This window comes from Conger conger, chromosome 12, assembly GCF_963514075.1.
Source record: "Conger conger chromosome 12, fConCon1.1, whole genome shotgun sequence".
NCBI lineage: Eukaryota > Metazoa > Chordata > Actinopteri > Anguilliformes > Congridae > Conger > Conger conger.
This window is the reverse complement of record NC_083771.1, coordinates 34088904-34103536: the sequence shown is the minus strand read 5'-3', so window position 1 is coordinate 34103536 and position 14633 is coordinate 34088904. Positions and strand designations below refer to the sequence as shown.

Below are 14633 nucleotides of genomic sequence, written 5' to 3'. Positions count from 1 at the left end.
TGGGATCCCAAGGTTTCTTCCTGTTAGTCAGGGAGATTTTCCTTGCTACTGTCGCCCTAGGCTTGCTCTGAGGGAGTCTCAGGCCTGGGTTCTTTGCAAAGCTGCTTTGTGACAATCTTGTGTAAAAAGCAGTATACTGCTCAAATGAAATTGAATTGAATGGAAAAATGCATTCTGGTAAGGCAAATAAAGCTAAACTTAATTAACTGAAAAATGTAATTAATTAACCTCAGGTAAGAGCACATCCCTTATGAAAGCAGCACTGTGGGGGTACACCACATGCACTTTGTGACTCTCTGCTACACTTACAAGCTCAAGCAACAGTAAGGACAATGTTCATTTTAGCCCCATTAACATCCAATGTCAAGTACTGTATTTCTTTCAAATGAAATGAAACACATCTCTTAGCTCTTGTAATGTAATCTCCCCTTTCTGGTGCAGAACACATGACCATATTTGCGAAATGCAAAGCAATTTCCCAACGTTCATAAGTGCTAGTGTTTCGCATCTTTGGTTTCTGCGCCTGGGTCTTCCCAGAGTCAGTTCGTTTACCTTGGGCTGTTGTCAACGGGGGGAAATCATTACACAGCATGAAAACCAGGGACTGATTGGCAGAGAAAGAGAGAGAAGCACCTTGCTCCAGGATATCATCAAATTTGCAGAAAGCACACCCAGCACACGTGTTGAAACAAGTTACTAAGGTACTAATAGATTCATTAGTACAGTTTAATACAGTTTCTGCTGATCTCCAGAGGAGAACGTTTGCGTGGAAAAGCCTTTCCCTCTTGCCAGACAATTAAAGAATTTACTCAAGGTGAAGACTATCCTTAATTAACATGAACCATCCATTAACCACTGCGGTTGGGTCAAAATCGAATACTACTTCTTGTGAACCCGCCCCTCATCGGAAACCCCTCTCCAACCTTCTGGCACCAAGACAGAACTGTTCATATACTAAAAAAACAATGATTTGCTTATATAAATCCTTTCGGGTTCTGGAGAGAACTCAAGCCCCCCACCCCCAGCCACCTCTCTCAAGAACACCTCTTTGGCAGTGTTGAAACAGCTGAGCGCAAGAGGAATAAGACATAAATAATGAACACATGCAGGGGTGTTGCAACAGCTTTCTCTGCGTTTAAAATACTGTCCCTTTCCTCAAGCCCGCTGTTTCCCCCAGGGTTGCGATACCACTTGATTTACTTTAATAAGTAAAAAGGGGTTCCGCTCTTTCATTTGAAGCTTATTTGTTTGTCATGGGCCAAATGAAAAGCCGCCAAGGCCCCCGTACGAGGCCAGTGGCTTTGTGATCCGAGGTTTTAAGAGGCACATCTGAAAGATCATGTTGTAATCACGCCTGCAGGAGGCCGTCTGACTCAAGAAATGTCAAATCCTCTGGCCAAACTCCTTAAGGTCAATGGCAGAAATAATAGCTGTCTTCAGGCACAATTTAAATACAGCTATTATTCCCCATAGCTCTCTCAGGGCCTGCATTAACTATGTGCTTCCACTGAGCCCCAGTCCCCTTCTGTATCATTCATCACACTCCATCGCAACAGGCCAGGGCCGAACGCAGACACTCCACACTCCACACTCATCTCACAGACAGCAGACTCGTAAACAGTAATCTGCAAAGCATAACATGCAATAACGGTCCTGCCTCCATATTTAAATGACTGTTCTGCTGCAAGTCAATGTAAAAAACTTTAATTCAAAAATGCTACCCATTTATTCACATATTTATCCTCCATTTATAACACAGATCAACATTTACAAATAAGAAAACTAGTGATATAGAGAACTCTGTGTCACTATGTATAGCCTTCTACTCAGCACTGAGAGAGCCTTGACATCCTTTTCCAACATCTTTTCATGTAAATCAGAGAAAGACGGTTTCATTTTTCAAATGTTCATACCACTTTATGATTTTTAACTTGAACAAAGTATTACTCTTCATCTGAAATGACAGGACTTATAGAATGTGGTGAGGCACATGAAGCTGTGTGAGGAGTTGAGAATGGCCTGGGTGCTGAAGCATGGCTCTGCTGCTTCGTGAAGCTGTGTGAGGAGTTGAGAATGGCCTGGGCGCTGAAGCATGGCTGTGCTGCTTCGTGAAGCTGTGTGAGGAATTGAGAATGGCCTGGGTGCTGAAGCATGGCTGTGCTGCTTCGTGAAGCTGTGTGAGGAGTTGAGAATGGCCTGGGCGTTGAAGCATGGCTGTGCTGCTTCGTGAAGCTGTGTGAGGAGTTGAGAATGGCCTGGGCGCTGAAGCATGGCTGTGCTGCTTCGTGAAGCTGTGTGAGGAGTTGAGAATGGCCTGGGCGTTGAAGCATGGCTGTGCTGCTTCGTGAAGCTGTGTGAGGAGTTGAGAATGGCCTGGGCGCTGAAGCATGGCTGTGCTGCTTCGTGAAGCTGTGTGAGGAGTTGAGAATGGCCTGGGCGTTGAAGCATGGCTGTGCTGCTTCGTGAAGCTGTGTGAGGAGTTGAGAATGGCCTGGGCGCTGAAGCATGGCTGTGCTGCTTTGTGAAGCTGTGTGAGGAGTTGAGAATGGCCTGGGCGCTGAAGCATGGCTGTGCTGCTTCGTGAAGCTGTGTGAGGAGTTGAGAATGGCCTGGGCGCTGAAGCATGGCTGTGCTGCTTCGTGAAGCTGTGTGAGGAGTTGAGAATGGCCTGGGCGTTGGAAGCATGGCTGTGCTGCTTCGTGAAGCTGTGTGAGGAGTTGAGAATGGCCTGGGCGCTGAAGCATGGCTGTGCTGCTTTGTGAAGCTACAGGCAGGCCTCAGGCGAGACTGAGACACAGGCTCCTTACCCCATACTTGCACTGGCGGGAAGAGGCGCCGTACTGGAAACGACATTGCTCGTCCGCGCTGTACACCTGCCCCGGGGCCACTGTGGGGTACAGGAAGTCTCGTTTCAGAGGTTCATTGTCCAGACACGTCCCCCGACCTGAGCTGTCAAAAAAACAAACCCACAATAGAATTGTTTCTTTTTTAAAGGCTGCACCTCCAGCACACAGCTGCCGCTGCACCGCCTCTGTGGGCCTGCAGGAGGGACAGATGAGACAGGCATGCAGTTCTCCCCGGACACAAAACCACCCTTCTGCAAGAAACCAGATCCTATACATCGCATTTCACTGTCCATGCCTTTAACACGATGAAATACTGTTGGCTGGTATTGAAAAAATGCTCCGTGTACAGAAAAGCAATTAATCAGCCATAGGGGCTTAAAAAAAAAAAAAAAAAACTGTTGGAGTCATTTTTCCCATTGCGTAAATGTCAGTTGCTCATTCTCCCCCTTGGAATAATAACAATACTAAAAATCCCCCCAAAAAATATATATATATTTTTTAAAAGATCTACTGAACTATGTAGGCAGATTCTCAATTTCTTTCCCCCCCCTTACTCAATAATATCGACCACAGAAAATGTTTAGATGGGACCTTGGTTAAAAGTGAAGAAACTCGGCGGTGATTGTGGTGACAGGGTTTGGATCAAGGAGCACTATGGAGAGGGATGGCTTGCTGTGACCCATTCAACCTATTAAACCTTGAGAGAGACATTTGTACAGCACTGTGAGTCAAGTCTCCTGTGGAATCCCTTCAAGAAGCATTACAGAGATGGGAAAGAGAGCGGGAAGAGAGAAAGGGAGGGAGCGGGAAAGAGAGGAAGAATGAGAGAGGGAGAGACGTCTGGAGTAGGCCAAAGGCCAGCTGTCACGCGCAAGAACTGTGTTTAGTCTGTTGTGTCACACGGAAATATGTGCACTCACAAAAAATAAAAAATAAAAACCCTTCTATTTGAAGAAGTTTTTGAATCCTGCAAAGTATCTTTTTAAGAAGAATTCAAAAGGAAGGCCAAAAAGTATCTTTTTTGGTTTGGGCCTGTTTACTCTGGGTTCAGTATGCCAGGCTAGAAGTTTTTCCCCCAGGCAGGAATATGGAGTCCTGTGGATGTGTCCTTCCCCCGTGAGGTCAGGGGGGCGCACCTCGATGCGGTGGGGAGCGCCTGGAAACGTGCCTCACTATTCCCGTGAATAAAAGGCAGTCACTGCCGAGCAGCCTCCAGAAATATGCCAAGAGAACATGTTTAATATCCCTCGTAAGGACAAGTGGGCTCTGGTACAACATAAACCCTCACATTCATTATGCAGACAGGCAGCCCTGAAGAAGTGCACCTCAGACACTTCTGCAGAACCTCCATGTGGAGCGAAGAGAATTATAACCACAGTGTTTTCCTCAGCCTGCTTATTCATTAGTGTTTGCTCTTACATTCATTAGCGTTTGCTCTGACATCCACTAGCGTTTGCTCTGACATTCATTAGCGTTAGCCCTGACATTCATTAGCGTTTGCTCTCACATTCATTAGCATTTGCTCTGAAATTCATTAGCATTGCATTGACATTGCATTACACTATTTTCTGCCAACAGACACAACCCATACCAAGTGGGTACCGAATAAGACACAACCTACATCACATAGATGACCCATTCCTGTTTCTGTGTCTTTCCAGGTAAGTCTACATTATCCTGGGTCTACATTATCACATTCTCTGTTTGAGAGAGACCACACAAGCACGTGCCTATTCTCTGGTTTGTGCTCTCATCACCCTGCAGTCCACCAGCTGAGCTGCGCAGTCACTGAGTGAGAGGGATATGGGTATGTTTTCAGGCAAACTGCAGGCACTCAATTCACAGGAGTCACGATAAGACGGGGACAAATGTGCTGACTCAAACCCTTCCACCCTGGGCAAAACTATAAACCTGTGAGCCTGTCTGCCTGAGTTAGTACTCCCACAGTCAGGATTTAATATCAGACCATAGGGAATGGTACAGCACTGACCCACTGATGGTACTTTAGCCAGACAAGTCACCCAGAAGCCTGTGAGTATGTTTTCGTACTGGACCGGCTGGCCACAAGTGAAAATAAATTCCGGTTCTACACCAAGTCCTCTTTCAAGGATTTTTCAGCATTACGTTCAATTTATAGAATACTCTCAGCCCATTGGCGCCCAACAACCCTTCGTGTAACCAATGTTGCAATAAAGTTGGTTTGGGTCAGATGTTGTGATATATTGCAATTAAAAAAAAATTATTTTTACAATCTCCAATATCCCATGAAAAAATGCTCTAACTTGGGATGCAACAAGACAGAGCAGGAGAGAGAGAGAAATAGAGAAAGAGAGAGAGAGAGCATAACACAGTGACATATACTACCATGGTTTTATTTTTTACTGCTGAGTGGCTTACGGAGAATTAGCTGAAACAGGGATCCCTGGCTTCCCACCAGAAAATCGGAAGTCTAATCTAATTGAAAACTAAACCAAATATATCGGAGAGGAAGGAATACTTGAGCTCTTGCCCCGGGGCATGCGAAAAGTGCAGTGTTTAGTTTCATGAGCTCGGCTTTCCTGCACCCCCTCTCTTTCTCTCTTTCTGTTGTTTGCTGGAATAACCCTTTTTCTTTGGTTTCAGAGGGTCTCACTCCACCATGGAGACAGACAGGCAGGGTCAACACAAGAAGAGAGGGAGAGAGGGAGGGAGAGAGAAGGGGTGGGGTCTTAAGTATGGACAGCTCCTAAGTCACTTAAGAAATGGCATCTGTAATGTCAACGAAACTTCCTGTCTATAGAAATAAGTCAAATTCATTACATCAAAGGGGAATCTTTTCAGATGAACAATGCTGGGAGAGAGGATAAAAACTCAAAGGGAGTGGAGGCAGTACCTGAAGCTGCAAACAGCACAGGTTCATCCCTTCTAAGCCAACAAAAAACACACAGCCAAATAAAGCACTGGATGCTAAATCCATATGCGAATCGACTCTTCACATTAAAGAAGAAAACCATAAAAAGTGTTTAAAAACCAATGACATAATGGCAGAACACATCGTCCGTAAACTGCGAGTGAACCATGTTTGCATTTGCAAGCGATTTCTCAAAAGGCTTACGCACCCTAAATGGAGCAGCAGCAGGCCTCTGAAACTAGGCCAGCTGCACAACCAAAGCTGTTTACTTGGCAAGAGGAAACGTGCTGCACATCCAACAACCAAGACGGCTCAGATCGAGACGTTCCCCGTTTTAAAGGCCAACACTCCGCTGGACTGAGGACAGATGCCAATTAAAGAGAAGCATCGAAAATGGACTTGAAATTCCACCATGAAAAAAAAAAACGACCAAACGTATACCAGCCCATTGTTCACTGCATTTATCCAGCCCAGCGGAGTCAGAGTGAGGGTGAGATGAGCGGAGGCCAATAGAGAACAGGAAGCGGTTCCTTGTGTTCCTGTATAGAGCTGGCATGCAGCAATCTCCTCAGCTGGCATCGCCATACTTCACGACCTCCAGCCCTTTTGGTGGTGATTACTGCTCTGAAGGCCAGAACGTCTCTTATTCCTCTCAAAGGAGTGTGAGGGAGAGACAGGCCACTAACTCCATGTCTGTGGCACTGACAAATGGAGATAAGGGAACAGGACCACTCTAATGCAGGGACCTGCACTCACTGACCAGGCCACAGTTCACCTTTGAACAGGGACACCAACTTTACACTATGCTAGCTTACGTAGCTTATCAACAACAAAGTGAATGACTTGAAAATTAACCTTGGAAAAAACTGTTTCCGATGCATTCCCTTAGTACAAGTCAGTATGCATGAGATTATAGAATTTCATATGCCAAGGTTGCCATTTGTTTGTGATTAAAAAGAGAAAAGGCACTGCATTGCAGAAAGGGCAGCCAAGTGGGGAGTGGGTGATATAAAACAATATGTGGGATTTGAAAAAATGTTTGGAACATTGGTCAGACCTTATGGTCTTTGACACGGTCTTTGAAGAGGAAGCTGTCCGAGGAAAGCTAAGATTAGTGAAACACGACAAGCTCGTGAATCTGTCAAGCAAAGAAGGTTTACCTTGCTAATTTTCTCTACTTATTTATCTAGGAGAAATTCACATGCACAGCTAGCTTTTGTCACAACATGCAGGGCCCATTAAAATATACACTCAACAGCTAAAGACTCCCATCCATCCATTATCTGAACCCGCTTATCCTGATCAGGGTCGCAGGGGGCTGGAGCCTATCCCAGCATACATTGGGCGAAAGGCAGGAATACACCCTGGACAGGTCGCCAGTCTATCGCAGGGCACACACACCATTCACTCACACACTCATACCTACGGGCAATTTAGACTCTCCAATCAGCCTAACGTGCATGTCTTTGGACTGTGGGAGGAAACCGGAGTACCCGGAGGAAACCCACGCAGACACGGGGAGAACATGCAAACGCCGCACAGAGAGGCCCCGGTCGACGGGGATTCGAACCCAGGACCTACTTGCTGTGAGGCGGCAGTGCTACCCACTGCACCATCCGTGCCGCCCAGCTAAAGACTCCTCCATAAAAAAGAAACCCACTATGTAAATCTAATTAATTATCAGTTATTACAATCACATCCTCGCCATTACTTTTGTCACCATTACACATTTAAAAACATCAGGTCATTCCTTCCTCTTTTCTATCCCATGAGCCCAAAGGCTAAGCTTTTCCTCTGGTGAATCTTAGCCATAAAACCACGGCCTCAATATGACCCTGAATTAATTAAGTTAGCACTGATCCAAATCTCCTGTTTGTGAGTTTAGTGGATGGCCACCGTCACATGGGACTAATGCGAGGTGTAATATGAGAACAAACAGGAGACTCTACACTGGCCTCTGTTACCCACGCATTAAGGGTAAAAAGGATGATTTGAGTTTTGGTACCAAGAGTAAAACACAGCTTCAGCCCCCATAGGAGAGTCACAATTTTATTATAATGTTTCTGAATGATGTTTTTGATTATTACTGCTATAACCACATTCCAAAACGTGTTATTATTCAAATCTTTTCACATTAGAAACAGTTTGCACTCAACACAGTGTGCAAATAAATGATCTGTCTTTAACGCCCCTCAGTGATGTCCATGGTACATGTCCTTGGGCCTGAACCTTCATCTCCATGTTTTCAAAAGGTCACTATATTTGGATCCTACTGGGTGAAGCTGGGGAGTTGACCTTATCGGATATGTTTCATATCTGAACAGCTAGAAAAAGGAGGAGCATCACAAGTGAGTCTTAAACATTATGAAAGTGTATGAACCCACATTCCTACTGCCACTAGTTGGACGTGTATGAAAACACAAAATAAGAAAAGACAGCATGGTGATAGTGTAGTAGAGAACTGGGCCTGGAGGATTTCATTCCAAATATCAAATATCAAATATCTAGCTGTGTGAATTGCATGTCAAATATAATTTGTATAATATCTACTAACTTCTGAAATGTAATGAGTTGTAGAACACATGAATTGAGAGAATGGGCATGTCACCAGGGCACAGTACTGTGAACCCATCTCTATCTGCATTCTTCTCAACCTTCTGTCTCAACAAAGAGGAAAACAGTACATTTTCGGCTCTCTTTTTATATATATAAAAGCAAACATATCCCCGCAATACAGATAACATCTTTCCTATAACACTACCCCCACCTCCCTCAGTATCTCCCTGTATGAGTGTTGCAGTTGTGTATGTCAATCTAGGTGGCTATCTACAGTTTAACAGACCACAGATTTCACCACAATTTCGTTTTGCAGTTTGCTGGGGAGGTTAGATAAATATTTGCTTTTAAAAGTCCCACCGAATCATGAAGGTATACGGCATGTTTAGGAAAGCTGAGTCATTTCTACATCTAGATCAGAAAACTAAACTGAATTAAATAAAAAAGTAAAAAAAGAGGGGTAAGGTAAGGCTTAAACAATACTATTACTAGTTATATAACTCATAGTTATGCCCATCGTTTTGATAACACCAATGCAAGATCTGACATTTATACCTTCTCCCCATCCTTTGGGTGTAGAATGGCCATACATGGGTAAAACATAGTAAGGGCTGTTAGGAATAGCATTCCCATGCTAACACCTGGCCTCCCGCACTTACTCCAGGAAGCTGGTGATGTAATCTTTGCTGCAGGCTGACCAGGAGAAGGGGTTCGTGTTGGCTGTAATGTGCGCCGCCATTAGCTTAGCAGCCTCGTGACCCTTGGTCCCGCATGAGTTCCCAATCCCGTCGTGGTTCATGCCAAAACTGCCACGGGATAACAAGAGAGAGGAGCATGTCACACACTTCAAACGGGGTCGATCACATTCGCCGCGCCCCGCTAAAGAGACGCAGGTCTAAATCTGGTGGCAGCATGTGGGCCATTCTGGAAGGCCAGGGAATGGTTTTGGCATTAGTGGAGGATGTCTTGCTTGACCAGTCTGTAAAGGGTGTGTGGGGTGTAGGCTCTGAAACAGCTGTGTGGAGGGGATGGGGGGTCAAAGGGCAGAGGCTGTCTGGATCTTTGGAGGAGCGAGAAAGTTCTAATCACCACCCTTGTGCTTACCTGTCCATCACTAATTGCAGGGTGGGACAGACCACATCAGAAGACACAGACAAGCCAGAATGGGGATCAACTCCTCTATAAATCAAAGCTTCAAGACAGAGAATGCTTTTGCCCTTTACCCCCCCCCCCCCCCCCCACCCCACCAAAAACGGGCATCCTCTGTTGATGAACAGAGATGAATATGCGCCTCACCCTCGACCACTAAGATCCTCGCTGAAAGAGACCGCTGAGATATTCAGCAGTAGCTTTTGACAGTGGTTTAGGAGAAGAAAATAATACATTTTTAACTGTTTTCTTCTGTCTGTCTGAAAATCATTTTTAGGAAGTCCAGCACTCGAGGCATGCTTTTCCACACAGTCTGAAAGCACAAATCAGTTTTAATGTATATAACAAACCCAACCACATCACACAATTACTCTGTGTTTTTCCAAGGATCACGTTCATGACATTTCACTCCACTCCAGCAATGAATCAGCAGAGGAGCTGAAATCTTGGTATAGTGTTTTTTTTTTTTTTTTTAAACCCCTCTCAAAGCACCCTGTATTTTTTCAAATTCCCTACAAGCGAGGCAGACAGGAGACATAATAAAGAAGATCGCCATCTTGGTGAACTCTGTAGAGGGGATACGTAGACCAATACATCATAATTACTTTGCTTTATGTTCAGGTTGACAAATGCGTGAGGTATTTGTATCATAGGAGAAATATGTGAATTGGAGATACTGCAAAAAAACTACTAAAGAAAAAAATGTGCTGAGTCGAATGTCTAATGTCTAGATTTTAATGCAGACAATGTGCATACCAAAAAATGCAGAGAGTCACTGCCAGATATCAAGGTATAATATCAAATATATGATTCATATTAGCCACAATAATCCTCCAGTTAAAGGTAAACGTGATTTTGGGGAAAATATACATTTGTTCTCAATTACACTTGAAATAAGTTAAGGCTGAAATAAATCTTGAATGGCAGGCAATGGAGACAAAACAACTGCACAAATGAAAAAGCACAAATATGACTACAATCATATTTGTCTTGAGAACCGACTTCATATCTTGAAGAACCCTGACATAAGCACCATTAAGTGACAACATATTCTATGAATTCAAAACTATATCATAATTTCTTGCTTCTTTTTATTTATTTCATAATGTCAAGGGCATGCACAGCTGGCTAGTCTCAAAACTATTTCAAAAAAACTGAAAAGGGCCATTAAAAATGCATTTTATTTGTTGCTGGTGTGATTCACCAGTTGACAGAAATGGACAATGCAGTGCTTTCTTTGGTCATAACGACAACAATGCAAACTGCGCTTGTCTGTCTCTGAACCAAAACAGCAAGGTCACTGGGACAGACGCGGCTCTTCGGGGGTCATTTTTCCATCCCGAGCAGATGAGCAGGTGCGGTACTCACTTGTGCCCAATTTCGTGGGCGATGGTGAACGCTGAGCCCAGGCCAATGTCCTCATTGATGCTGCAGCTACGCTCTGGTTCACACATTCCTGCTACTGACGCCAGACCTGAGTACATACAGACACACACACACCGACACACACACAGACACACAAATACACAAACGCTCAGGCCAAGGTGTAGTGTTCTTAAAAGCCCCCACCATAAAAGCCTGAATTCTTCACTGCAACCTCCATGGCACTGACGGAGGAGTTGGCGAAAAGTTAACTCAAAGTCGTTCCCTGAATCACCGGGGGGAGTTCTGCATCGCCGGCTAGACATTAATATTTTTTTGAACTGCAGTCGGAGCTGGAAAATGTCTAGACAAGGGGTTAGATTTATAAATTTTACTTCTGGTAACTAGGGACCACCTAGTAATGCGAGCCAGGGCTGGGAATTTAAGAAAACATTTTCCTTTTTTTTTTTTTTTTTTTTTTTTTTAAATATATAGATGTTTTTGCCGTTTCAAGGCTGCAGCGAGACGGAGAGAGAGAAAAAGAAGGAGAGAGTGAGAGACCGGGAGAAAGAAAGAGAGTGAGAGAACGAGAGAGAAAAAGAACGAGAGAAATGGAGAAGGAAGAGAGTGAGAACGGGAGAAAGAAAGAAAGAGTGTGAGAGTGGGAGAAAGAAAGAGTGAGAGAGCAAGAGAAAGAAAGATGTGGATGTACCTGATTTTTGAGTCTATGAAACCATTTTTATATGCGCAAAAATATGGCCAAATTAATAAAAAGCACATCTTTGAATGTGCAAAATGAAACATTCACTTATATTTAAAACACAGGATGTCAATATCAACAGCGGACAGAGCAGTAGAACGTGCCAGAAGACAGAGCATGACCAGCCCACAAAAGTGCCAGCTTTGCACACTGACCGACAGCTGTCATTAGTAAAGTTAAAAAAAAATGTATTTCCTCCTGTCAAAAAATAAACTTCTACTTAAAGAGTTTTTAATGATCTCCGTGGACTGGAGGAAATATTAAATCCATGCAGATTTTTTAATGTTTCCGGAGGGCATGCCGCAGTAGGACACTTGGCTTTGCCTGGCTGGTGAGTGTTTAATGAGCCTGGACTGACTGCTGTCTGACAGGGATCAGAGCACTGTGGGGCAGTGTTGGGAGGTTTGGGGGCAGTGTGGGGCAGGGTGAAGCTGAGTCAGCATGTCTGCCTGCACATCTGCATTAATGCTACAGACAGACAGGGCCCACATCCTGAACAGCTCTGAGTCCTGGGGGGCCAGGGGGGCTTTGAGGTCATCGCGCTCCAACGTGGAAAAGGCGGAAGGGCCAAAATCCAGGTGTCTCCATTACCCCTGTCGCAGTGTCAGGTTTGGTATGGAGGCCATTTCTCATGGGAAAGAGAGACAGCTTTGTACAGGCTGGGGTACAAGCATGTGTGCTTGTGAGTGTGTGTGCATGTGTCAGGGTATAAGATTGTGTCTGGGTATGTGTATGTTTATGTGCTCGTGGGTTTATCTGCATGTGTGTGTGTGTGTGTGTGTGTGTGTATGTGTCTGTGCTTGTGCTTGGGGTTCAGCGAGTTAGCTGTAATGTAACCTGGCGGGCAAAAGCAGACACACACCATAGGTGGGATAGATGTAATAAAGGCTGTTAAAAAGGCGATAATGGTGGCGTCACTAAGCCTGTGATGTTTTAAAAAGAGTGGAAGCCATGCGAGAAAGCTGGCTCAAGCAGCCCTCTCTGTGGGGGAGGGGAAACCAGATCCCTCCATTCATCAGAGACGGGGAGGGAGAGACCGAGAGCACAGAGGTCCAAGTGCTTCCAACCCAAACCCACGGGGTCTCGCAAGATGCCGGCCGGCAGCTGAGACTGGGGGGAGTGGGCCGGAGGGGATCTACCTGTGTCTGTAAGTCTGCAAGAGCTGTGGGGGGCTCCACCTCCATCGGGCAAGAGCAGACTCGCAAATACAGGGCTAGCGACTTTCAAAGCCAGACCTGGAGGGAAGGGCAACCTGGAGGTGACTGAGGGGAGCTCAGCTCCCCCGAAACCCTCCCCTGCCTCTAAAGCCCAAAAAAACCCCAGGGGTTCTGTGTGATTTTTTTTTTTTTTTAAACTGAAAGGTCGCACATGTATTGTCTCCTCTCCTGGATTACCCCTTGACCTCAGAGGCCAGCGGCTGACCCTGGATCATGATCCCGCTGGGCGCAGGGGGGAAGGGGGAGGGAAGGGGGCTGTTGGATGGGGAAGCTGAGCAGATGCCAGGGCAATTAAAGCCACGCCGGGAATGTGACGAATGCGGTCACCCTGTCAAACCGCCCCCGGAGTCACAATATTACTGAGATATACTGCTCTACCTAGAGGGCCTTTCAGCAATAAGATGGGGCTCTGACATTCCCTGCAGACTGTGTAACTTTGCTCCTTTCTCACCCCCCATCTTTCTCACTATCTCTTTCTCTGTCCTTCTCTCTTTGTCTTTCTTGCCATCTCTATCCCTCACTCTCACTCAGGCTTTCTGTCACTCCCTGTCCCTGTCGCACTCTACCTTTCCCAAATAATCCAAACCACTCACACTCTGTCTCTCCCTCTCATTTTGTCCTCATTGTCTTTCTCTCATCCTCTCTCACATTCTCTTCTCCCTCACCTTCCATTCATGCTCTCTATCGCTCACTCCCACACTTTCTCTCTTCCTCCCTCACTCATCTTTCTCACTCATTTAAATTCATGTGCTCCCTCCAGTTCTTCTTTCCTCACTCACATACACCGTCCACCTCTTTTTACTCTCTTTCTCTCTCCCTCCCTCCTTACTCTCCCAGGCTGCGGCACTGAGAGCAGTGGCTTTCACTCGACAGGCTCATTCTGTTCCCCCTCCTGCCGCCCTCACCTCGTCCCACCCCGCGCCCCCTGGGGAGGCCTAAACACCTCCGACACCTCACAGATGGTGAAGGAGGACTCGGGGGCCGGCAGGCGGGCGGGCGGTGAAACCGGAGCTCTGAGCGTCTGAGGCTGCAGTGCCATGTTTGAGCCCTGCCTGTGCCAAGTCTCCCAGCTGCAGCTCAGGGCCAGGAGGCAGAGAGGCCCGGGAACAGACAGGCATCAATCACAGCCCAGGCAAGGCAGCAGCTAATGACTGCCATCTCAAACGTGTTTGCGCTCTAAAAGAAAAGTGACTTTCTCAACCGTTAGTTCTGTCATAGTTGACACAACGTTACTGGTTACATTAAGTGTTTTTGACGGTGTCATCTTTGTTACTGACAACTGCTGGGCTGGCCCCCCTTTGTCTTTCTAAACAAGTGTGTTTTGCCTCATTGAAACCCCTCTGCCCCCCTTCCCCCCATCATTTTAATCTCCACGGCATTGCAAGCATAGCATTGTACATGAGAATGAATGTAACTCTGTGATTAAAAGAGAGTACGAGAGGTTTATTAGGGTAACTGCTCCTCCTTACCTAAGGTGCCACAGGGCTTGTTCTTGTAAGTGCAGATGTCATACCTGTAAGGAGAGAGGGAGAGGGGGATTTTTTCCATTAATGACTGACGCTTCGCTTGATAATGCTGCTCTCCCAGTGTTGAGCTGGGCCTCCCCCTTCACCTGGTAATGCCCGGGTTCACACTACACGATTCTAAGCCTGATTTAGCCGTCGTCAACAAATCTTTACAATTGGGCGGAAAATCACTCGTCGGAAGCTTGATCAGGTCGTTTGGTCGGCAGGGATAATCTCGTAGTGTGAGCCCGGCAATGACTCAATCGGTGGTCATTGAGATGTCGGGACACCCTGATTATTTCAAACATTATCGGAAGAACGCTGCTGGAATCCTGTAGTGTCTGATCC

At 45.8% G+C, this 14633-nt stretch overlaps 1 protein-coding gene across 2 annotated transcripts in view; it reads right to left on the bottom strand.

Annotated features, from left to right (window-relative positions):
* The window catches only part of adamts6 (ADAM metallopeptidase with thrombospondin type 1 motif, 6), a 70253-nt gene that overhangs the window by 40438 nt on the left and 15182 nt on the right, over positions 1 to 14633 (bottom strand). The window contains exons 7-10 of one of the 2 annotated variants that reach the window (XM_061262759.1): positions 14250 to 14293; positions 10810 to 10915; positions 8952 to 9098; positions 2808 to 2949 (exon numbers count right to left, since the gene is read on the bottom strand). In XM_061262759.1, coding sequence (XP_061118743.1) covers positions 2808 to 2949; positions 8952 to 9098; positions 10810 to 10915; positions 14250 to 14293 — 439 coding nt within the window. The remainder of the gene's footprint in view (positions 1 to 2807; positions 2950 to 8951; positions 9099 to 10809; positions 10916 to 14249; positions 14294 to 14633) is intronic. The other variant, XM_061262760.1, reaches the window with a different exon arrangement.